Source organism: Dasypus novemcinctus, chromosome 13 (genome assembly GCF_030445035.2).
Source record: "Dasypus novemcinctus isolate mDasNov1 chromosome 13, mDasNov1.1.hap2, whole genome shotgun sequence".
Lineage (NCBI taxonomy): Eukaryota > Metazoa > Chordata > Mammalia > Cingulata > Dasypodidae > Dasypus > Dasypus novemcinctus.
The window spans coordinates 112,715,024-112,741,591 of NC_080685.1; the positions used below are offsets into that span (position 1 = coordinate 112,715,024).

At 38.8% G+C, this 26,568-nt stretch overlaps 1 protein-coding gene across 1 annotated transcript in view; it reads left to right on the top strand.

The window, feature by feature from the left end:
* The window catches only part of DNAH14 (dynein axonemal heavy chain 14), a 499,447-nt gene that overhangs the window by 352,798 nt on the left and 120,081 nt on the right, over positions 1–26,568 (top strand). The window contains exons 59-62 of the mRNA XM_058275282.1: positions 1,727–1,918; positions 3,086–3,267; positions 24,581–24,689; positions 25,178–25,303. Coding sequence (XP_058131265.1) covers positions 1,727–1,918; positions 3,086–3,267; positions 24,581–24,689; positions 25,178–25,303 — 609 coding nt within the window. The remainder of the gene's footprint in view (positions 1–1,726; positions 1,919–3,085; positions 3,268–24,580; positions 24,690–25,177; positions 25,304–26,568) is intronic.

The window sequence follows — 26,568 nt, forward strand, 5'->3', positions numbered from 1 at the left end:
GGTAACAAGTCTGGAAAAGCAAGAAACAAGAATTACTTCATCCCTTTGAATGACCTAGTCTTGACCAAGAGGTGATGAAAGAACTAGTTTGGTGAGAGATAATAGACTGGAGCACTGAACCAGCTTTTCCTGTGTCTTTGTGGTGTGATGGCTGAACAATGGCTTATTGAAAAGACAGACATGATCACCCAAAACAGTATGTTCACTGGAGGAGTGCCACAGGTCAACTTATTTCTGGTGCCAGTTTCTGACAATGTTCATTTGAACATTGAACTAGGCCACCCTCCATTCTTCAACAGATATTCAGTAATATGGCACAAGAAAAAGATGTAAAATATTCCAGAAATGAAATACACAGTTGATAGAGAACTATGTGATTTGTATGGACACATGGATTGTGTTATTTTCTCAAGTGCCATGTTAGAAATCACTTGTCTTGGTTATTTGGGGCATTCTTGTTGGCCTCGTTACTGGAATTAGTTTATCCAACAGATTACAAGTGGTAAGAAAGAACAAAAAAATTATGATTTGGAGAATGGAAATTAAAAAACCAAGAATCTCAGTTAGAAATCAAATTTAATTTTTTTCATTATGTATATATAATTTATAACATACATCTGAAAATATTTGAAGTTTTAAAATTATAATAAATAATGAAGGTACACTTTAAGAAATAAAGAAATAAAAAATACATTTAAGAAATAAAATAAACCAAGAATCTCAGTTAAAAATCAAATTTAATTTTTTTATGTATATATAATTTATACCATACTTCTGAAAATATTTTAAGTTTTTTATTATAATAGTAAACTGTTAACATTGAATATCTCCAGGTGGGGGTTTGGAGATGTGTAAAGGAAAAGAGTTTTGTGTTTACTTTATACACTTCTGTATTGTAAGAATTTTTCAATGAGCAATATTGCTTTAATAATTATTTTTTAAAAATGAAAAGGAGGAAAAAAATTCTCTCTTTAATCCTTTTTTAGCTTTACCATACTTATTTGACAAAACAGGCTGCTTGATACTCAAAGATATCGCTTTATACAAATTGGACTCCTGACTCACTAAGACTACTTTCAGTAAACTGGGTTTGTTATAAAGTGACACATGGAGATAAGGAGGAAATCTGTGCCCCGTGGCCAGCCCTGCCAAGAATCAGCAACAGCAGGGATATAGGCGGGTCTTGTGAGGAAAGGGATATGGGCCAACTTCAGAGAAACCAGCACCTAGCTTTGGATTTGCTGAGCTGTGATTTAACTCCCCTCGTGCTCTGCTCATATCATCCATCTCTGCTGCTCTCTGTCTTTCAGTTCTGATTCGTCCTGCCATTTCCTCATTTCGTGTTTCTGAGGGTCTTAAATACACGCTATCCTAGAGGAAATATCTAAAGAGACCTGTCACTGGCATAAAGTTCCCTACTGAACAGGGCTCTATAGAGCGCCAGACCCTGTCATTAGAGTGGATTTATACAAAGGACGTCCAGGGCTCCGTACCCCCCTACTAGCTGAGCCAAGAGGGTGGGGTCATGGAGCAATGACCAGCATGAGGCTGCTGTCCTCAGAAGGACCCTCTCTCAGAAGGGCTCAGATTATGGCAGGCACTCAATGTACAATTGACACGCCTTAGTCTACCCATTAAGGACAAAAACAAGTTTTAAATGGAATCTTCAACATATTTTTCAAATTAGCGTGTTATAGTTTAACTTTATATTTTCATGAATTTTCAGAGAATATATAAAAATCTTCACATTTTTATGACCGTGAGTCCGGTGGGACCCAGCTTACGCCACTGTTGTAGAGTATATCCTTCGATGATCTTCTCCTGCACATTTGACTGGTACGAGGAGTGGCCCGAAGAAGCCCTCCTTATCGTAGCCAACTCTTTCTTAAGAGAAAAAGTGAATTTCGAGAATAGAGAGGTAAATACAACCACTTTACAAAATCTCGTGCAAGTGGAGGTTTCCATTTACCACAGAACGGCGGTGCTATGTTAAGTCTCTAAACAGCGGTGAACCCTGGGTGGGCAAACACTGTCACAGGTCAAATGATGAAATGTTCCTCTCATCACATCCGTGAAACCCCCTCCCCCATCGCTTTTGTCCCCTAATTCACCCTGTTTCAAAGATGCCCAGATTCTTCACTGCTTGGGTTTCTTCACTCTCCTGTCCCCAAACTGAACAGCAGGTGTCCATGAAGGAAAATGATTTCCACTTTACATACGAGATCCTGTGGTGAGTGATCCTTATAAAGTTCTCTGGCTTAGGCGCAACAGCAAAACTCAGAGGTACAAAGGCACAAGCCACACCATACAGCGTGGAACTTAAGAGCCACAAGTCCCTAAGAATCTACCTAAAATGGTTTGATTGAAGGTCCCATAGGACTTAGCTAATAGAGAAGGGATATGGGGTGTTGCCAAAAGAAGACGTAAATGCACAGAGGACCACACTCAGTTGGGGCCCAGAAAGTGGCTTGCATCCTTGTTTGTCCAAGTGTCCAAGGAAAGTAAAGGACGAGAATAGAGGCAGAATGGATCCATGAAGAAAATGCAGCTGGGTGAAAAGTGACCTGGTGACAAGGCTAGGTTTAGTGGACTAGAAGATGGGTCACTAGGACTAGGTTATGTCTAAATCATAATTCTCTCTCAAACTAAGCAAAGGGGACACTCTACTCTGTTTTTCCCCACCTGTATATCCTTAATCCTGTACATAGTTATAGCTTTATTTTACTCAAGGAAACTTTCTTATCTTGATTCAGAAAGGAAAAGGGGTGATAAAGCAAGCACCGTAACACTTGGTCATTGATGCTGGTACCCTAAGTCCTTACATGGCTGCAGTAGAAATGAGGGTAAAACCTAGGAAGTTGCATGTGGCATATCATTAATCATTAGCCATGTATTTACCTCTTCCAGCCCACCACCAACCAAATCACTAAAACATCCTAGTTCTTGGTCCCATTAATCCAGGACCTTTCTCTTCCTCTCCTCATCTCAGAAATGATTACTTCAAGTTACTCACAGTGTTCAGTTGTCTCCTTATAGTATATTTGGACTGCTTTCTCTTAATTCTTAAAAAAAAATTATTTTTCAGAATATAAAAGAAAAACTTGCCCCAACATGTGTCCAAATCCACAAAAGTATAACAGACTTGAGCACAAAATACTTTCAAGAAACTAGAAGAGAATATTATATCACTCCCAGTAACTATTTGCAATTCATGGATACATTTGCACACATTTTGAAGCTGCGAGAGAAGGAGATGCAAATGAAGAGGTAAGACTTTGAGACCAAATTAGAAATAAGCATTTTGCATTGGTGCTTGTATTAGGAAAAAAGGTACAAAATATTGAGCCCAAATCTGCCTTTTCAGTGGAGGAAAAAAGCCAAAAATTCAACAGGAGACTTTAAAAGAGATAAGGTGAGTGTCTCCCCTGTGTGCATTCAAAGGCTACCCCTGACAAGGCAAGGCTGACAAATTCAGCCACTAAAAAAATAGGCAAAGGTGCCAGCGCCATGCCCTTTGTCCCCCAGACTACAAAATAAAAGGGACCAGAGGACTACAAAACAGATAGTGGGACACCTGCTTGTGGAGAAGTCCCAGCCAAGTTTTAACCACCAGTTCTAAAGTCTGCAGCTGTACCACCCTCAGGTTGGGTGGTATCAGTATTTGGGAGACAATGAGAAACTTTTATAATAGCTTCCTAGAAAGATAAGAAAGATAGGGAAATGAGTTATAAATGACCTTGTAGCTTCTGCTCACAAACTTGCAATGATCTCGCCTTCCAGGAGGGTCACAGGAAGCTCTGACAAGACTTGGATCAGCTGGAGTTAAGCCTGTCCTACCTGACCTATGTGGAAATGTGCAGGGTCACCAGGACACCCGGGTGTAGCCATTCTTCTACCCTCCATCCCCTGACCTCTCACTTAGCCAGCTAAGAACTCCTTTTAAAACCACGTGCCACCCATCAGATATTCTAATGATACCGATAGGGCCTTGGGCCAAGTTTCTATTTGTCTTGGGCAACATTGGATGAGAGTGACCATCACCGTGACTCCAACTGGGTGACCAGAGTCACTTGGAGAACAGATCACAGCCAGACTCCCTCTGGGGCCACGCCATTTAATGTCATTTAATTCAAGCCATTAAAAACACCATTAATCCAGGTGCATCAAGAACTGTTGGCAAATGCATATACTCCACCTCGCCTGGCCAGCAAGAAGTCTAGGGCAATGTAACTTCTCATTACCACTTGTCCGAAAGAGATTAAACTACTCTGTGTGTGGTAGAAAAGCATCGGCCTCATGTTTATCAAAGAAACAACTGCGACCTTGATAGCAGCAATTTGCTCACATGGGGTCAGGCTCTAATTTTATTAAGTTTTTGTTAACAGGGTCATGTAAGACATGACAGACTCAGCATTGGTTAAATTTAGAGAAATTGCTACAGTGAATACATGTTTAGAAAGTTAATCTTGTTCTCTTGCCTCAAGCATAGGCTGTTGACTCTCGGATTCCATAGCTTCTGGAAGGTTTCTGAAAGTCCTTGGGTTAAGACTTGCATTGTTCAGTAGTGAAATCGAGGGTGAGGGTGGCATTCTTAGCCGAGCTGGCCAGATGCCCTGCAGACAGGAGTAAAGAGAAGCTAATGGCTCCTCCTCCCACCCGTGACCTGCCAGAAGGTATTCCTTTCCCACCACATTATTTCAAGAAATTTTACTATCAAGAGCCCTTGGAACTTTATTGGGGTATACCTGCAGGTAAACATCTAATAATACTTCAGTCAGGGCCGCTGAGATTAAAACTTCTGATTTGTTAGCCAACAAGGCATGATTTATATAGTGAAACCTTTGAACAGTAGAAACATTTTTTCTAACAGCATTTATAATACCAATAAATCAATAGTGATTTTACAGCAGCCCATAGAATTGGCCCAAAGGTCTCACTCACTCACAAAGCCACTTAATCTGTTTTTATTTTACTGCAAATTTTTTTAGACAGCAGTTAGTTTTCATAGGAACACAGAAAAAGGAGTATAACGTATGTGCTTCAGCAGCAACTGCCAGGAGAATATATCATCTCTTTGACGAGGGCCTGGTACAAGGTCAGTTAGAGGAGCAGGGAGGTTTTCCTTAGAGCCACGGGGGTCATGGTAAGGGAGCACAGAGGGACAAACCGCCCCAGGACAGCCAGCAGGGCCCTTACTTTTGGTTTTAAGTGGCCATCCACTTGGCCTCAGAACATTTGGAGGTTAAGTGGCAAGAGGTAGGGTTGAAACTAGATTTCTGTTTGGGACTGGTGCCTTAGTTGTTGCTAAAAGTTCATTTGTTTGTGAACAATAGGTAGCACAGACAGTTGGGTCCTGGAAGTCTTTTCATGCCCCCTAACCCAGCCCACAGAGTCTCTGAAGAGGTAGGGCAAAGGAAGGACCCTCATTCCCCCACCTCTTGCCCACTCTTAGCTGAGAGCATGCCCTACCAAATCCCAGGGGTTCCTATAATTTCCCCTAATCTGGCCCATGCAATCCCTTAGCAAGGCAGTGGGGAAACCCTTCCTTCTACGCCTCCGTTACCTGTTGGACAAGAGTGTGAGTACCAGATCTCAGGGAATTCCCTCTTGTCCCTTAAACTAACCTACACAGCCCCATCTTTTTTCTAAAAGGGCATTGTGACACTACGAGCTATACATTGGGCACTGAATTTGGCAAAGCGAAGCTGACAGTCTCGACTAGTAAAGAAACAATAAGCCCTTGTTAGAGTCAGACTGTTGATTACAATATAGCAAAGAAAGCAACAGTAGCCAAAGTTCCCGCCTCCCCAGGTCCCCTGCTCCCACACAGGGCGCTGTGACTGCAGCAGGGTTAGTGGTCACTCTGTGCTGAGGAGCCCATGCCCTGCCTCACTAGGCAGCCTTCGAGCCTGCACCTGTACTCTAAAACGGCAGGGAGGCAGGACGGAAAGTCTCGTGCACCATCAGAACACAGAACCTAGGAAGAAAACTGGTGACAGCTCCGCAGGAAGACAGCGAAGGGAGTGGGAGGAGCCGGGTGGCATCTGCTCACAAGCCTCCCACCCTCCCACGTCCTGGGAGGACCCTGGGATGCCCCCCGAGATTTGGATCCCTGGCCTGGGTGGAGACAGGCAAGGGGGCCAAGGCAGGGCCCAGCAGCTTTGAGGACGGCAGGGCGCTGACCCACGGCTCCCGAGGTCTCCGCTGGGCCTGGGGCCTGCCGGTTTCCTCTCGCTGCCTCTGATGCCAAGTGCCTACTGTGTGAACCCCCCATCTGCTCCCCTGTCTCCTCCCGTGTGCTGGCCCTGTGGAAGCCTTTTGATGGGCACCACCCCAAGGCACTGCCGACTCGGAGCAGGGGGTGGTGGGTATGAGGGTTACATCACGGGATAGAGTGGCAGAATACTTAAAGCTCAGTATTAGACACCCCAGTTCTGCTACTCTTGCTGCCCTCAGGGAGTGTCTGCTATGAACCCTCAAATAAAGCCGCAGTCAATCATCATGAAACTTCACTCCTCTCAGCCCTTGGACTTTTCTCCCATCTCTTAAGGAATCTCAATTTCTTCTTTTATGAATATGAATTTAGCCTATCCATGCTAGATCTTGAAGGCTGTCTTTTCAACCCAAATGACCCATCAAGATATATAACTAGATGCAAACAGCTCTTATTGTAGTAAATATTCCTCCTTCATCAATAACAAAAAACAAGTACTGTATAAAAATTTAAAATGAAAGCCAGGATGGAATAAAATAGAAAAAAAAATTAGAAATTATCCTAGGCGTTGAGGTATAGAAATCATATTCATACGAGAAGGAGGGTATCCTTTCATTTGGGAAGGACAGTTACCAAGGCTAAAAAGAACTTTGTCTCTATAAGAGACAGTAAGTAAGAAAATCACTCTTTTGAGAAATGGACGCATCAAATTGGGACCAGTAGGAGATAAAAAATATCATACTATTTGTACCATCATTTTCATCAACATCTTTAGCCAAAAGTTTCTTAATGTAAGTTTTTAAATGTCAGAAAATTACAAAAATAAAGTAGTAGTTTTTAAGATGTAGGCCCTTAAAGATTTGAGGAGAAATTCTGAGTGCTGTGTGTACATATGGTTAACAGCCAATCTCTATTACTTACTAGCTGTGTGAACTTTGTCAAATTACTTCATCTCTTAAGGCCTCAGTTTCCCCATTTGCAAATGGTGATTATATTACATACTTCAAAGAGTTTTGTAGGTTTATTTGTTGGTTGGTTTAAGGATTATATGTTGACACATATAAAACAATAATAACTGTTTATATAGTGGAATAATATAGACATTTTAGGAAGATCACTCTAGTATTCGAATGGAGGATAGATTGAAGAGATATAAGGATAGAAACAAAGAAGACTTAGACAGCTATTATACTGTTGTGGAAGTCGAGAGATTCAGTAGCTGCTTATGGAAAGCCAGGATTCAGTAACAATTTTGGAAAGGAAAAAAGAATTTATTTATGAATGGCCAGGCTCGGAAGCTTCTTTGCCCAAAAACCTGAGCCCCAAATAAGATTTTCAGGTTCTTTTTATACAGAGGAAGAGCCAAACGGTCCTTTGTTTAAGTCCTCGATAAGCCTGAATTAACATACATTCCCCACATTCCAGGTAGGCTTGAATGAACACATTTAGTTTGCATCTCCCTGAACATTTAAAGTCTGTAGAGCTTGCATTGTTAACTGGCTTCCCGGGACTGGAGTGGTTGGCATGGTTATGAAAGGTGACGCTGCATTGTTTGACATTCACAGCCCAGGTTATGTGCAAAGAGACGCACAGCCCCCTCCCATAGCTCATAGCATTCCCCCCTTTACGCAAGTTTAACCTGCTAAGCTTTGGCATGATTATTGTTGGAGCTATGAGGTGGCGGCTGTTTGTTGTTTTGATTGATTACCCCATTCATCGATTTCCCAGTGAGGGCCTAAGCACAAAGCCCCTGGGCAACGTCCTGGGCCGCCTCCTGTCCCCAGGCGAAGTCCTCCTTCTGGACAGCAGGATCCTGGGGTGGGGCCCCCAGCAGCCATCCTGGGGGTTACCGGGGCTTACGTGGATTTCTTGCCAGGCTTCAGATCCATCTATTAATTTTTATTTTCTTTTAGAGAGTTGACACCTTCAATCTTAAAGGGGTGCTGAAGGGAGATGATTCTTTCTCTGTAGCTGCTTCCTGCTGGCCATGGGGCTGTAGTCACTACCTGACAAGGGGTAAAACTTTTTATTTTATTTTGACTGGAGGAAGATGGATCTGGCATTCTATATGAAGCTAGGTGAAGTTTTCACCTGGCTAATAAGATGCTCATTCTGAAAGAAAGAAATTTAATTAGAATTTTGGAATACATGGTTTTTAAGAGGACACTGGATCACAGAGGTAAAAAAAAAAGATGGTACCCTTTTTGCTCAGTGCCCCTGAGTAGACAGACACCAAGCAGGCTAGGAAGGAAAGGTGGCTTATGCAACAGTGGGAGACCAGATGCAGACTCTCAAATCACCCTCCTCTACTTCTCTGATTTCTCCTTTCACTTATGAACTATTTAGGCATGTAATCCTTAATCTCAAATATTATTTATGTTTTTAGATTTATTTTTGTTATTGTTTTGTAATTCCATTCTGGTCAAAAAGCATTCTTTGAATGGCTCAATCTTTTGAAGATTTTGGAAGTTTTTTTAAAGAGTCAACATATGCTTGACTTTGTAAATATGCACTAAAAATAATGTAAATTCTTTTCTCATTGAGTTCCATGTCCTATATATGTAAAATAAAAAATGCACAAATGTAAAAAAAAAAAGATGGTACTCTTTATTTTTTAAGTTGGTGGGGAACAGCGTGTGTGTGCATGTGTGTATGTGTATACATATGTGTGTATATATACACATATATATAACATATATATAGCTATTTTATGTTCTTCGTTAACCCCCAGAGAGAAATAGTAATAGATAATGGTATCAGGTACTTAGCTTAGTTCTGAGGATGCATGCCAGGCTATTTAATGATTGGCACTCATGTGTTTCATTAGGTGCTTCTGGTGAACTGGCACTTTCTTGGGCAGCTGGTCTCATTCAGAATTAGTGCTTTTAGCTGTAGGAGTGATCAGAACTACAGAGTAAAGTTTTTTTTACATTTTGGCTTTAATTGAATAATTGCTGGTAATTTTGACTGTTTAATGGGTGACCTATTGTTAGAAGCAAGCCTTGTTTTTGTTACACAGTAGAATAGTGGGGTGACTGAGCCTGGTATTAATTAACCAATTACCTGTAAGCTACTGGTGGCCCCTGGCCTTAAGCACATTCTCTATCCAGTATGGGGAGAAGACAGTGAGAGGTTGTCCCCAAGTTAGTTTGGTGGCTTTTAGATTAAAAGGGCTGTTGGCCCCACTGTTTTCAGGCAAGATGGCTATATTTTTATCTTATACACATGTTTATTAACTATTCAGAAAATGAAGTTTACCAGGATTTTTAACATGCTTAATGTACTTTTGCACATTTAGAATAGAAAAGATAATATTATAATTATCAGGCATATATTTAGAACAGGATAAAGCTACAGTATTTAATATTAATTAATGTATTACTTAATGCATAAGTTTTTCTTGAGCTGCAATTAATAGGGTTAAGTTTCAGGTTTGCAATACTTTACATGTTATTTCTCCATGGGAGCAGGCCATAATGCCAATTGTGTTTAAGTTCTACTTATAGTATTCTGGTATTTATTGCTCCACTTCATATGTTCTTCTCAGAAGCTGCAGTACCATTGACCCTAGAGAGAAACTAGGGAGTAGATTTTACCAGCCTGGTGTGTAGCACTCTCTGGCACTATGAAACAGTGCCAGTCTGAAGATAATATTCATTGTACATTTGGCTGTACTTAGCCACTGCTGGCTGCTGCAGGAGCTCGAAACTGCAAAGTAGTTTCCATACACTTCAGGATCACAACCAGAGATGTAGTAAATAATTTTATTATTTTAGGGTTATTGAACAAACTAGCCAATAACTCATATGGAGAGGCAACCTGCAGTGTATTCAAGGCCTGTTTTGAATGCAAAAGAGAGTCTGACAATGCTGAAGTTTATTTCTTGATTTTTTTTTACCTTTTAAACATTTTCAATGCAATGTGTTACAAATTAAGTGAACTTAACTTTTTAGTACTTTGCTTTTTATTTTTACACTTTTATCATGAAGATGTTAATTAGCAAGTATTTTACTTTAGCAGTAGAGGTAAAACTATTTTTCATTGTTAAAATGAAAATGGAAGATTCCCAATGTAATCAAGGAAACTTTTATTACTACTACTTGAATATGTACATTGAGGTGACTTTCAAACAGGTTTCATTGCTATGAAGTTACTTTTTGCTATTAATATTAATCCAGGTTTTTAGTTAATAATGGCTCTTTAGAACTAGAGCCATTTGAATGCTTCAGTTTGGAAGATGCTTTTACAAACTCTTTACAATTGACCACAATTACAGACTGGCAAATTTACCTAGGATTACAATTAGTAACCAATGGAATTTACTTTATACATTTAAAAGACAGCAGCCCTATATTTAATTTAATTTTATTAAACACACACTTACAGCTTTTATTATTTTAAAGGTTTAATACATATAATGTTAACTTATTAACCTGGTATCCAATAAACCAAAGAGATAACACTTAAGTTTGCTTAAGCAAAACAAGTTGAAACTGTTATTGTTTAAACAAAGAATGCTTTTTTTCTTTTCTTTACAGGGGCTTAAAATCTTTTGTTTTTGATAATTTTAAAACTGTGAATAATTTTAAAAGCATACTGACTTCTAGGCTTTGGAATATAAAGCAATTACTTTGTTCTAATTTTAATTTAATAAGGATTTTTATAGCTTTTCCTATATTTAGATTTCTATATGATTTTTATTATACCACTTAGTTTAATTTGGGTTTTAGGAATATTTATTATTACTTATATAACTGTATATTTAACAATTTGATCAAATAGGCAGAAATGAATAGTTTGATACAGAAACACCACTTAGTTATTTAAAACTTTTTTTCCTTTGCTGGCTAATCCAGAGTACAGTCTTCTCACCGTACTTCTCAGTGTACTTCCTGGTTACACTGTTGTTTGGAGGGAACCTGACAAGCATTTGGGGCTTCAGATTAGACTGGAAAGAAACTGGTAGCTCTGTCTCACTTTTTCCTGAGACAGCCTAAGCAATGGGGGTTGCTTAGTAAGGGCTTTTTGGGCAAAGGAAGGGCCTGGTACCCTGGGAAGAGCATTGCTTACTCTTGGAAAACCTGGCAACATTTATTTCTGATTCCTGGTGGAAATAGTCAATCAGAATTAATTTATATTATTAGGAAAGGTCAAGGAAAAGACAGCTTTCCCTTTAAAAGGGTAAAGAGGAAATGAGAAGACTGAAAATATTTAGAATGGCACAAAAGTGATATACATAGGTCTTTTTGTTTTTAAATCTAACTATAAGTTTCCTAAAGTTTATTTATTAAGTTAAACTGTCAAGGGGTGGACCAGATCCACAGGAACTGTAAGCAAAGGCAAATGCAGTTTATAATTACCATCACAACAGTTGAAGTTTAAGGGTTAAATTGGTTATAAAATAACTACAAGATAAGTTTAAGGAATAATTACTATTATTATAATAAGCACTAGATAAACTTGAAATAGCCATAAACAGAGGTAAATTAATTTTACTATTACAATAGCTGAAATTTAGGCTGTATTTACTTTGCTGTAATAATTTCAGTTATAAATTTATATATATTTATTTATTTAAAGGTACTTATACAATGATTTTAATTCTTAGTTACAGTTTTTAGTAAGTTTTTACCTTAAGGTGAATTGGGTGCCTTTATTAACTAAGCCATAAGAATTTTATTAGTAACAACTTTGTAAAGTTTTTTGCTTTTCTAGTAACTGAATGAATTTCATTCATGAGTTATGCATTAAATTTACCAGCAATACAGTATTGGCATTTAAAGGTTCATTTCTGGGTTACTCTTTTACTGTTATTCAACAGGTTAACTTTAAATTTGATTTTCTAGGCACAGGCAAAATGACAAGGTTGAACACAGATTTTGAATTTGAACACAAAGTTAAGCACAGATTAAAACAGAAGTTTTTTTTTTACCTTTAGCATTTCCAGGGCATTGGGAGATAGGCTAATTAAATTTAGCATGACGTTGCCAAGCCGAATTTTTTTTCTTCACTGTTTTTTAAATGACTTTATTGTTTGACAGTTTTCTACCTAAACCATTAAAAGGGCTATTAAGTGATTAGAGGTTTATTGTTCTAGGCAATAGTTGTTTTTTTTTCCTAAACAAAGGCACTTTACCAGTTCTACAGTTTTTAAAACATTCAAAGCATTTTTACACAGACTTGCAAACAGAAATTCAGAAAGGCAAAATATGGGTAGATGTTAATTATGCAAATATCTTGGCTGTGACACCCTGGGGAAGGAATTTTCATTGCATTCATCATGGCTTTGCGGGGTGCCCTTTTACCTTCCCCCTCCCAGGCAGCTGGGTGTGATCAGATAGGAATGCAGTTTACAAAGGCATGGACATGGGTGATTCTTGAGCCCCCATAAATGGGGCAGATTTAGAGGCAAGAGAGCAGAGTGCACACACATTCAGACTCTGTGGTTCTTCCTTTATAAACTACAATCATTTCACTCCTTTGCCAATGGCAAGGGAGGGATACAGCTTAACCAAAGTTCACTATTTCACATAATTACACAATCCACCATTATTATCCAGAGGCATGAAAACATTCTCCAGCACTGAAGAGACACAGACAGAAGCACAAGACCCATCAATTTGACCTACAACTTTCATTCCTCCTGCACAGCTGCCCCTGAGCAACCACTGCAACCATAGGAAGAGGGAACTTTTAACACCAAACCTTTGAACAGGATTTTCTGCTTACCCTTGCTATTTACAAAGCAAGGGTATTTTACAATTCAGCACCAAAACAAAGATTTATTTCTGGCTAACCCTTTTCCCTTAACAGGACTTTCTGCTTACCTTTGCTTTTTACAAAGCAAGTTCACTTGCAATTCAGCACCAAAACAAAAGACTTATTTCTGGCTAAAAAAATTGTTTCACTGTTTAACCTTACACTCAGATCTAGCCTCACTACAAAAGCCAACCCATTTTCCTGTAACCAAGATTTTCCAAATCCAGATCAATTTTCAGGATGCATTAAGACTTAAATCCATCAACGTTCCTTTCCACTATAATTAAACCTTTACTATCTTAGTGGAGGCAGGACCAGAATCAGATGCTAACATTCAGTTAGCTAAACCTAAACATCAAGCTTTTTCTCTTTCCTTTCAGACCTGGAGAAGATGACTTCCTCCCAAATTTCTGGAGGTACTGGAGTCCTCTTGGGTGTTGATCAGGCTCCCCTTATAATATTTTAAAGTTAGGTTTTTCTGACACTATGCTTCCCTGGGGAGGGTCTTACCTGGTGTGTGGAGATTTTTCATTACTAGAATCTTTTTAGATCTTCTGCTGCATCTGATTCTTGCTGGGAGGATTCTGGTGGAACCCACATCCTCTTTCTGGACTGAAGAGAGTCCAGCAGTGCCTATATTTGGGTCCACCTGAGCCTTCTGGCTTCCTCAGAGACATTGGTAGGGATAGCGAAGTACTCCCATCTCTGGCCTCTTGTTGCAATCCCAGATGAGCCCCAAAATGTTGTGGAAGTCCAGAGATTCAGTAATTGCATATGGACGGCCAGGACTCAGTAATAATTTTGGGAAGGAAGAAAGAATTTATTTATGACTGACTGGGCTCGGGAGCTTCTCTGTCAAAAACCTGAATAAGATTGTCAGGTTCTTTTTATACAGAGGAAGAGTCAAATGGTCCTTTGTTTGAATTCTTGATAAGCTTGAGTTAACACATATTTCCCACATTCCAGGTAAGCTTGAATTAACACATTTAGTTTGTATCCTCCCTGAATATTCAGTCTATAGAGCTTACATTGTTAATTGGCTTCCCGGGACTGGAGTGGTTGGCATGGTTACGAAAGGTGAAGCTGCAGCCTTTCATTGTCTGACACACACAGCCCAGGTTACTTACAAAGACACACAGCCCCCACGCATACCTCATATCAATACTAATCCAGATAAGAAGTTTTAAAGGCCTATCCTAGAGTGAATCAAAGAAAAAAATACTGAAATGCATCTATATAAATCAACAATTTAAAGAGAATTGGTGACTATGTTCTTTTAGAGTATGGATGCCCAAGAAATAGAAACCATCACTTCCATTTCTTTTTAAATGCTTTGCAGCACTTATTTTCTTTCTTGGAAGAGTCGGACTAAAGTTTTGTTGACTGATAGATCTACAGTCTTCTATTTATTAGTTTTATTTCCATACAAATAATATATTTTCATCTTTCCATTCTAGCTATTGTAGAATTTGAGAGAAGTTCAATTACTTGAGTATAGAGAGGCCAGGACTCAGGAATTATTTTGAGAAGGAAAAATGGTTTATTGACGGCCGGCTGGACTCAGGAACTTTCTGTTTGAATCCCGAGCCCCGAACAAGATTTTTAGTCCCTTTTATACAGAGAGGAAAGGCCAAATGGTCCTTTTGTTTCAGTTCTCAATAGGCTTGAATTAGCATATATTTCCACATCTTAGTAAGCTTTTAGCATGGACCTCAGGCATTCGATAAGCTTTTAGCATATTTGCTTTGCATTTCTCCTGAATACTTAAAGTTTATAGGCCTTGCATTGTTAAACTGTCTCCTGCTCACCAAGGGCAGGACTGCAACCTTTCATCATCCCACACCCACAAGTCAGGTTATCTCTGAAGAGACAAAGAGCCTGCCACCCATAGCCCACATCATTTCCCCCCTTTGCCAAAGTTTAACTTGCTAAGCTTTGGCATAGTTATTGTTGGAGCTATGAGGTGGATGGCTGTTTGTTGTTTTGAGTGATTATTTATCAATCTTTAGTGTAGCATCCAGGACTGTTTTTAAGAGTTTAGAAGTTTTCATTCTGAACAGCAGAATCCTGGGGCGGGGGCCTCCTGCAGTCATCCTGCGGCCACCAGCACTCACATGGATTTCCAGTCAGGTTCCAGATCCATTTATTAATTTTATTTTACCCTTGAAGAGTTTACACCTTTAATTTAAAAGGGGTGCTGAAGGGAGATGGATCTCTTTTCTGTAACTGCTTCCTGCTGGCCATGGGCTGTAGTCATTGCCTAATAAGGTGTAAAACTCTTAATTTATTCTAACTGGAGGAAGATGGATCTGGCATTCTGTACGAAGTTGGATGAAGTTTTCATATGGTTAATAAGATGTTCGCTCTGAAAGAAACAAACTTAATTAAAAATTTGGAATACCCATTTTTAAAAGAGGACACATTGGATTACAAAGGTAGATGAGGTTAGGTGCCTGTAAAGATGGCACTCCTTAAAAGCTGGTGGGAACAGCATATATATTCTTTTTTTAAGTTATTCATCTTTAGAGAGAAATTGCAACAGACACTTAGCTTTGTCTGAAGACACATTCCAAGCTGTTCAATCATTGGCACTCATTTGCTCTGTCAGATGCTCCTGGTGAACTGGCACTCCTTAGGCAACTGGCTTCACTCAGGATTAGAACACTAAGTTGGAAATTCTCTTCGTTTTCACCTGTGGGAGTGATCAGAACTACAGAATAAAGGTTTTTTACACCTTGGTTTTAATTGTACAATTTCTAGCAATTTTGACTTGTTCAATAGGTGACTCACCATCAGCAAGCAAGCCTCACCTTTGCTACACAGCAGAGTACAGTAGAATATAGAAGTTGACTGAGACTGGCTGAGACTGCCACCTTATTCTATAGACATGTTTTTAACTGTTTAGAAAATGATTTTATCAGGAATTTAACATGTCTAATATACTTCTGCACTTGATCCAAAATAGAAAAGATAACATTATAATTATTAGGCATATATTTAGTACAGGACAAAAGTACAGCACTTAATATTAACTAATGTATTACTTAATGCATAAGGATTCAGAGTTGCAATTATTAGTTTTGAGTTTCAGGTTTGTAATACTTTACATGTTATCTCTCCATGAGGGCGGGCCATAATGCCAATTGTGTTTAAGTTTCACTTACTGTATCCTGGTATCATGGCTCCACTTAGCATGTTCTTCAACGCAGTGAGCAAGTCACAGCATCCTTGATCTTAGAGAGATTTTCCAGTATTCTACTAGCCTGGTGCATAGTGCTCTCTGGCACTATGGAACAGTGCCAGTCTGGAGGCGATATCCATTGTACACTTGGCTGTACCGAGTCATTATTGGCTGCTGCAGGAGCTTGAAACTGCAACGTAGTTTCTATCGACTTTAGGAGCAGAACCAGAGGCTGAGATAGCAAATATTTTTAATTGAGGGGTCAGTGACCAGCCTAGCCAATAACTCACATGGAGAGGCCACCTGTAATGTATTCAAAGCCTGGTTTGAATGCACAAGAGTTTGACAATGTTAAAGTTTATTCCTTGTTTTTATATATATTTTAAACAACTTGATGCAACACATATATCAAATTACTGTTTACTTACACAATTTTACTACGAAGATATCAGTAGGTACTTTACTTTAGTAATAGAGGAAAAATATTATTTTTCATTGTTAAAATGAAAGAATATTTCCAATAGAATCAAGATAACTTTTTATTACCATTTACTTAAATATGTACTTTGCGGTGGCCTTCAGACAGGTTTTATTATCATTAAGTTATTTCTGCTACCAATACCAATCTAAGTTTTAGTTAACAATGATTTCTAGAACTAGAACTATTTAAACATTTTCAGTTTGGCAGATGTTTTACAACCTCTTTATAATTGACTATAACCACATTGACTAGACACCTCATATTTAAATAAACTTATTAAATTACAATTACCAAAGAAATTTACTCTATTTATTTAAGAGAGCATATCTACAATCTTTTTCCTTTAGCCTAATTTCACCAATGTGAACTTACAATTTTCATTACTCTAAAGATTTTGTATATATAATGTTAATTTAGTTTATAAATTAACTATGGGAGATTACACTCAAGTTAAATAAAATTGAAACCATAATAGTTTATGCAAGGAATGTTCTCTTTTTCCCTTACAGGAAGCTAAAAACTTCTTTTCTTTAAGTTATGAAAATTAATAATTTAAAAGCATACTGACTACCAGGTTTTAAAAGACATTACACAATTACTTAATTTTTAAAAATCATAACCCAGGAAAGATCTCTCCATAGTTTTTATGGACTTTCCTTTACTTACTGAAATTTGTTAATAGAGCCACTAATTACCTTTATTTTGTTGGAAAGAAATCTTCTGGAAGAAAATAAGGCTCACCAGATTGTGGAGAAGAAAAGAATTTATTCTCAATCTTTCAAGAAGGGGCACAGAGCCAGATATGGCTGGTGCCCCGAACAAAGAAAAACGACACAATTTATACCCCTAAGCCTAGCATGCAAGCTTTTCCTCTGTTTTTCCATAGATTGGATACTTCAGAAGTTACATCTTATCTGAGATTTAACTTTCCGCTGCAAAAGTTTGTGATTTAACTGCTTCCTCTATCACATTCCAACCATTTTAGTTTTTACCTGCTCCCCTTGTCAAATAAGGAATAGAATCCTTCTTGGGCATCCTTCCGCTGCCCATAGGACTGGCCTAAACTGGTCTCCTCCACTGCTGTCCAACCCGGGAGTGGGAGACTGAGGCAGCAGGCTGCCAGGTTACATCAACATTTTTCTTATGTGAAAATTAACCTAATCTTTGTGTGTTTTTTTTACATTTTATGGTTGACAAAAGGTTTAAACTGGGAAATTACCAGGCAAACTGATTCTTAATTCCCTAGCCTAGTAGATAGGTTTAATCTGCCACACCTAGTCTTGCCTTTAAAGCTCTTGCAAAGAGGAGGCCCTCTCCCAATTGTTTCTATAATCAGATTTCTATGACTTTTTCATCCTGCTTAGTTTAATTTGGGCTTTAAGAATATTTATTTACATATATAACTGCATATTTAATTAACAATTTGAATAGAGCTCTTTTAAGAATTTTCATTTGTTAATTTGATATTATTATCCTGATGTATGAAGACATACACTGAGCAAATGGGCAGACACAAAGAGTTAGACACAGAAACAAAACTGATTGAAATTATTATTTATAATTTGCATTATTTTATATACTGTTTAGCTTAACTTGGGGTCCCGAAATATATATTACTTATAACTGCATATATAACCTCAAAAATTTGAGCAAATAGGCAGACATGAATAGTTTGAGACAACAACATAACTTTAGTTACTTTAAACTTCTAATTCTTACAAAACAAGTGTGACTGCAAAACATTTCAAAGACTCTTGAAACTCTTCTTAATTTGCACTATGACTGTGCAGTTTTATACTATGACTATGCAGTTTTACACAAGAATTTTCTTTCTTAATGGATTGTAACCAAAATGCTCTCAAAGCTTTAGCACTATTTTTTTTGTTTCAGAACTTTATATTTTACTTTGAATTTAGCAGAATTTTGGATAAGCAACAAGATTAATTTTATATATATTTATTGAGGCTATTTGAAGCCTCAGGGAGACAGACCGGTTTTTCTCATGAATTACCACTCTTAGGAACACTGACCATCAAGGCAGGAGACTTCTCCCCCTCCACCCCCCTTTTTGATTTTGAAGATAATAAAACTCCAGTGGTCATTTAACCTTATTCCATCAGGCAGCAATTTATTTAGTTTACACTTGAATTCATGAGAGAAAGTGTTACTAATAACAGGAGAGGAGACAGTGATGTCCCAGGTCTTCTCAATTATGAAATAACCATAGGCAAAGGCAAAGGGTGAGGTTAGGCTTGAAGTAACCATAAACAAAGGAAAGGTTAGTTTAGAATTTACACTTAAATAATAGTTTCAGGCTAAATTCACCCAGCTATAATTTCAGTTATTGTCTTTCCACTGTTGTATAATATAAATGCATTTATACTTTTAACTCTTACAGTTTTTATTGATTTTTTAAAAACCTATTAATTTTATAACACCTTTAAATACCTTTCATTTGACTTATAACATATTAAATGAACTTAACCATTACTTTAATTTTTCCTTTAAAGTAAAAGAATAAATCTCTTGCAGTTAGTTTGAAATAAAAGGCTACTTTTCAGGATTTGATCTCTACAATATAATGTTCTTTAAAAGAGAAGACCCCTTCTTTTTCAAACACTGAGGAAATGATGAGGTTAAAGCACAAGAAGCTATTTGATAAAACAGATTTTCTTTGTATACTGATCTTACTCAATTTTAATCATAAAATTTTCCTTCCACAAACCTTCTATACTTTCAGTATTCATTCAGGTTTTGTCCCACACTCTACTCTTTCCAATAATCAATCATTTTATCTTAGGACAAAATCATCTTCTGTTTCCTTAACAATAAAAACACATTCCATATATCCCACATACTAAGTTACCAGGCAAACTTCTTACAACATATAATTGCCATTAATACTAAACAAGCTTGTTAAAATAATAAACTTTTCTTCACTTTAAATACTTAGTAGCATGTAATACCAGAAACAGTTTCTTTGGAAGCAAGTTGGCAGGGGAGGCTGGCTGCCAAATAAATTTGTTATAAAATTACCTTTTATTATTATTATTAATTCAGTTTTTTTGTTTAATAATGACTTTCTGCAATTAGCCATTTAAATACCTTAATTTAAACAATGCTTTGTAAAACTTTTATAATTATTTATACCTTTAAGACAAATTTCACCTTCACAGAACACATTCTCTTACTTAAAGTTACTACAATACCTTCTAAGAACCTGGGCAGAATATTTTGGCTTTGACACCCTATGGAGGGAACTTTACTGCATTTATTCTGATTCTGCTTATCACCTCCTTCACTCCCCCCCCCCCCCCTTCCAGGCAGTCGGGTGCACAACAATCAAACAGGAATGCGGCTTATGAATAGAAGGTGTGGACTCACTGGAAAGGGGCAAGCCACTCCCCCCTTTCCAGCTTTCAGCCAAAATGGGCAGACAGAACCTACTCAAATTTGGCAACTCTCCCAGGGACCCAGCCACCCTGACTGGGACATCCCCAAAACTTGGGTGCATGGCACAGACACAGATGGCCTCCAAGCTGCGGCAAAGGGCCAGACCAGAGACAAGACAGCAGAGCATGCACAAACATCTAGACTCCGCAAACATCCAGACTCCTCAGTTTTGCCCCATAATCATTTCACCTCCTTGCCAATGGCAAGGGAGGGCTCCAGCTCAGCTGTAATTCTACTTTACATAAGGACACAACTCCAACACTAGCATTGAGCTGACACAGACTGAAACACAAAGGTCACTAATCTGACCCACAAGTTTATATATATTTTCACCATGGCTGCCCCCACAGCCATCACAAACCTCAGAACACTTAACATTTGGTATAAAGTGAATTCATTCACAATTTAGCACCATAACAAAAGATTTCAGCTAGACTTTTTCCACTGTTTAAACTTTACACCCTGACCAAGCTCCACCAGAAAAGCCGATCCATTTTCCTGTAACCAAGTTTTGTGTTTTTTTTTAAATTTTTTTATCTAGACCAATTTCCAGGACATTGGGACTTGAACCTATAAATAGCCCTTTTTATAAAATCAAGACTCCACTCCTTTAGTGGATATAAGACTAGTACCAGATTCTAACATGCAGTTAGACAAACCCAAAACACCAGGGCTTTTCCCCGTTTTTTTCTCCTTTTCCCAAGCCTAGAGAGAACGGCTTCCCCCCAGCCTTCTGGGGCTACTAGGGTTCTCTCGGGAGGTGATCAGCCTCCCCTTCCTAGCAATTAAAGCTAGGGCCTTCCAGACTGTGCTCACCCGGGGAGTCTTACCTTCTTCCATGTTCGGAGTTCTTTTTCGTTCCCAGAATCTTTCTCTTCAGACCTTCCATTGCCCTCGATTTTTGTCAGGAAGATCTGGTGGAGCCCACATTTTTTCTGGATTAAATTTAATCCAGGGGCGCCCAGATTTGGGGTTCACCCAAGTCCTCCCGGCTTCCTCGGGGATTTGGAAGGGGCAGCAAAATGCTACCGTCTCTGGCCTTCGTTTGTTGTCCTGCCGCGGTCGCCAAAAATGTAGAATTTGAGAGAAGTTCAATTACTTGAGTATAGAGAGGCCAGGACTCAGGAATGATTTTGAGAAGGAAAAATGGTTTATTGACGGCCGACCGGACTCGGGAACTTTCTGTTTGAATCCCGAGCCCTGAACAAGATTTTTAGTCCCTTTTATACAGAGAGGAAAGGCCAAATGGTCCTTTTGTTTCAGTTCTCAATAGGCTTGAATTAGCATATATTTCCACATCTTAGTAAGCTTTTAGCGTGGACCTCAGGCATTCGATAAGCTTTTAGCATATTTGCTTTGCATTTCCCCTGAATACTTAAAGTTTATAGACCTTGCATTGTTAAACTGTCTCCTGCTCACCAAGGGCAGGACTGCAACCTTTCATCATCCCACACCCACAAGTCACAGATAGTTTAGGTAATCTCTGAAGAGACAAAGAGCCTGCCACCCATAGCCCACATTATAGCGAGTAGGTAAATGGAAAATTTTGAACTCTACAACTTCTTTATTTTCAAAAAAGTATAATTCACAGATAGTTATAAAAATAGAGACAGGCACTGCACTCTTCACTCAGTTTCTCCAAATGGTCACATTTTACATAACTATAGTAAAACAGCAAAATGAGGAATTTGAAATTAGTGCAGTTTGTGTCTGTAGTTTCATGCAATTTGATCATGTGCATAATCACCACGATGAAAAGAATCAGAACTATTTCATTACCCCAAAGAGGTCCCTTATGCTACCCCTTTTATAGTCATACCCACATCCCTCCCCCAACCCCGAGCAGCCACTAATCTATCATCCATCTCTATAATTTGGTTCCTTACAAAAGTTCTGAGATAGGCTTTTTTCCCACTCAGCACACTGCCTTTGAAAGCTTTCCAAGTTTTTGCGTGTATCAATAGTTTGTTCCCTTTTCCCCATGGTATGGAGATATACCAGCGTTTGTTTAACCATTCATCCATTGAAGGAATTTGGGTTGTTTCCATTCGGAGTGGCTATGAATGGAGCTGCTATACATTCCTGTACTGGTCTTTGTATGGATGTAAATTTTCATTTCTCCAAGATGAAAGGCCAGCAGTATGATTTCTGGGTCATATTGTATATGTATATTTAGTTTTTTAAAATAAACTGCCAAATTAGTTTCAAAAGTGGCTGTTCCAGTTTACATTCTCATCGGTATATAAGAGATCCAATTTCTTCACACTCTCATGAGCATTTGGTCTTGCCACTATTTTTTATTTTAACTATTCTAACCAGTATGTAAGGATATCTCGTTGGAGTCTTAATTTGCATTTCTTAATTTTAATTTACTTTTTTTGCCATCTTCAGCTTTAACCTTTTAATTTACTTTTTTTTGCCATCATCAGCTTAATGTCTTTTCCTATATTTTGCATAATTTCTTATTGGATTGTTCTGTTTTTTACTGTTTAGTTTTGAGAGTTCTTTAAATAATCAGTGGCTTATCTTTTCATCCTCTTAACAGACTCACAGAGCAATAGTTTTTTAATTGTGATGAAGTCCAATTTATCACATTTTAAAATTTTATAGATAATACTTTCGGTGTCATGTCCAAGAACCCTTCACCAAGTCCTAGACTGAAGATTTCCTCCAATATTTCCTTCAAAAAGTGTTACAGTCTTACATTTTACTTTTAAATCTGTGATCCATTTTGAGTTAATTTTTGTATAAAGTGTGAGGTTGAGATTGAGGTTCACTTTTTTACTTACTTGGCCCAGTGGTTAGGGCGTCCGTCTACCACATGGGAGGTCCGCGGTTCAAACCCAGGCCTCCTTGACCCGTGTGGAGCTGGCCATGTGCAGTGCTGATGCGCGCAAGGAGTGCCCTGCCACGCAGGAGTGTTCCCATGTAGGGGAGCCCCACGTGCAAGGAGTGCACCCCTTAAGGAAAGCCGCCCAGCGCGAAAGAAAGTGCAGCCTATAAGGATGGAAGAGGTCACAGAACACACAGCGAATGGACACAGAGAGCAGACAATGGGGGGAGGGGTGGAGAAATAAATAATCTTTAAAAAAAAAAAAAGCGTAAGTGTTCGCTTGTGCAAAAGGGAATCGTGCCGTGGAGGTGTGTGTGTCCCATGGTGGTGCAGAGCGGGTGACGGTCACGCACGTGTGGCGGGCCTTGCCGGACAGCGAGGCCACCAACCAAAGTCACTTCCTCCCCACCTGCATTTCTGTTTATTCCTATATAGATATTTTTGTTGTTGAATTAATTTTCTCTTCTCCAGACACAATGGTACTACTTATCTCAAAATGGCATGACCGTCCCCGCACAGTGGGTAGTGTATGACATGGCTGTGTCGTATAGTGGACCTAGCTGGCCTCTTTCTGTTTGACGTTTATTGGTGACTCCACCAAGCTCGGTGTTTAAAAATCTCCCAAGAGAATTACACACACACACATACACACACAAAACAAAACACATGCCAAAAAAATATAGGGTTCCCATATACCCCACACTCTACTGCCCCCCACACACACTTTCTCCATTAACAGCATCTTTTTTTTTTTTTTTTTTTTTTTTGTTGTTTTTAAGGAGATTATTTTTATTGTCTCTTTTTTTTTTTTTTTTTTTTTAATTTTTTTATTTTTTATTGAATTTGTAATAATATTACATTAAAAATATATATGTGAGGTGGGGTTGAATGGGACCTCACATTAACAGCATCTTTATAAGTTTGGTACATTTGTTACAAGTGATGAACACATATTGAAGGATTAATACTAAGCATGGTCTATAGTTTTTACATTATGGTTTACACTTTGCACCACACAATTTTATAGGTTTTGACAAAAGGTATAATGGCCTGTATCTGCCATAACCCACTGAATGGACTGGAAGAGAGTATAACTACAATATAAACTATAATCCATGCTGTGTAGCAGTGCTCCAAAATGTATTCATCAAATGCAATGAATGGGCCACAATGATGAAAGAGGTTGTTGATGTGGGAGGAGTGGGGTGGGAGTGGGGACTGGGGGTATTTGGGAACCTCTTACATTTTTTAATGTAATATTTTGTGTGATCTATGTATCTTTAAAAAAAATTTTAAAAAAAGATTGAGAATGAAAAAACGTAAGGGGGAATGCAACTGCGGACTAAAGTAGATTCATTATTATTCTATTAATGGAAGAATTTATAATATTTATATAAAGACGGTGGTCACCAGAGGTTCTGAGGGGAAGGAGATGGAAGGATAGGTGCAATACAGAGCATTTTGGGGACATTGGAATTGTTCTGCATGATATTGCAACGACAGGCCATTATACATTGACTTTTAAATATTCAGCTAGCCTTGCATCCCTGGTATAAACCCCACTTATCCATGGTGCATAATTCTTTTTGTATATTGCTGAATTCTATTTGATAATACTTTATTGTATCTCTTAACTTCTTAATACTTTTTTCCCTTCAGGGATCGTTTTTACATAGGTCTATCCAAGATCCTGGAAGCAACCACACTAGTTACAGACATGCAGGAGGAACTCTTGATTCTTGGTCCTCAAATAGAAAAAAAGACAAAGGTATATTTGGCTTTAAATTTCTTAAAGATGATATGGTTTAAAATAGAATATGGGGTAAAATTCCAGATTTGTTATGATGAAGCTATGTAACCTTGAAGAAATTACTTAACATCTCTTAGTCTCAATTTCTGTATCTCTGAAATGAAGAAAACAATAAAACAATAGCAACAAAATAGTAACATTATTGCATTTTAAAAATTGAATGTGACAGGTATATAACTAATTGTAGAATTTCATTCAGAAAGGTTTCCTGGTTAGTAAAATCCATCTAAAATATACTGTGGCAATTTGCAGTCTGTCAAATATTTTAAAAATCATTATCATCATTCCTTTTGTGCATTATGTACAATGGTATTTGTGGAAGTCATCATAATTAGTCTATTCAATAATATATATTGGGCTTGCATTTAAAATTTTTATAATAATGGAAGAGCTACTTGAATATATGATCTCTTAAAATTCATTCTAAAATTTGTTTGGTTCATTAGGAAATAGAAATCCTAATGGAAAAATTACAGAGAGATTCTCAAGTAGTTGAGAGAGTTCAAATACTTGTTAAACAAGATGAAGAAATTGTGGCGGAAGAAGTAAGAATTGTAGAAGAATATGCTCAGGTAAAGTTAAAATACAATCGATAAAAATCATTTGGAGATTTCTCCAAAATTATTCCCTAACCTCCAAATTTAAAGGCTAGGTTGACTTATCTTAAATATAGCATAGTGCTCCAACTTTAGATACTTATTTTTATCTTAAACATTTATTGAGTACCTATTACACATGAGCCACTACTAAATGAAAGTAGGGAGTGCAAAGATGCATGGTCCTGTTCTTGAGGAAACTTCAGTCCTAAGAGGAGACAAGTAGGTTGGCTCTTCTGGTTACAATGAACAGCATCTTATTCAGGCCAAATCATAAATATGTGCTGCCTCCAAGGGGAACACCTGCGGGAAACTAGACAGCTCTAGGGACTGGCTCCTTGGTGTGTTTTGACTTGTAATCCTCTAGTCGACTGCATAATCCTCTTTCTAAATGGGCCAACTCCCCTCCATAGTTCCCAGTAAGAATCCCAGCAAGAGCTGGTGTGTTGTAGCAAATGCCCAAGCCTCGTGTTATTAGTAGCCACTCCAGGGTGGGGTTTCCCTGGTGTCCACATGGAAAGGTCTTGATCAAACACTTCCATCAATTTTTTTTAAATGAGCCTATACTCCCAATACATGTGCAATTATTTATTTATGAATTATATACATGAACTTCTATCATTGGCTAATACCTCAGAGCACAATAAGTACTTAGGGCAAGGGTTATCGTGAACAATAGCAATATAAAAACATACCTAAATGTCAAATGACTCTGGCCAGCCTCTTGTCGAATCTGAGGAAGTCACCGTTGTTTGCGCCTTGTAGCCCGGCTGGAGCAGCGCGCACTCGGGGGTAAGACGCGCCTCCTTTTCGGTAGCCGCTCTGCCGCTGTTAGCTACCTGCCGTCGGAGCTCTTTCGGAAGGCTCTGTGGCTCCTGGCCCTGGCTTCCAGGGCTCGTTTACCTCCAGCCAGGTGCCGTGCTAGGCGGATCCGCTTCCCGGCGCTCAGGTGAAGGGCAGGTCTCCTGCGCTGCGCCTTCAGAACAGTGGTGGCCCCTGCGGGCCCTCCCGGGCTTCCCCTGCTCCTCAGCAAAGCCCACGTCCTTCCCTGGGGCTGCTGTCAGAAACAGGACCCCACGCTGCGGCCCGGCGCAGCGGCAACGCGCCGCTGGGGTCTGGAGGCAGGGGTCAGGCCGAGGGTCCCGGGAGCGGGGGGCTGCTGCCCACCCCGCGGCGCCCCCCCCGCCCCCGGGGGTGCACGTGGCGGGTAGTGCCCCCCTTCCGACCGCGACGCGGTGGAG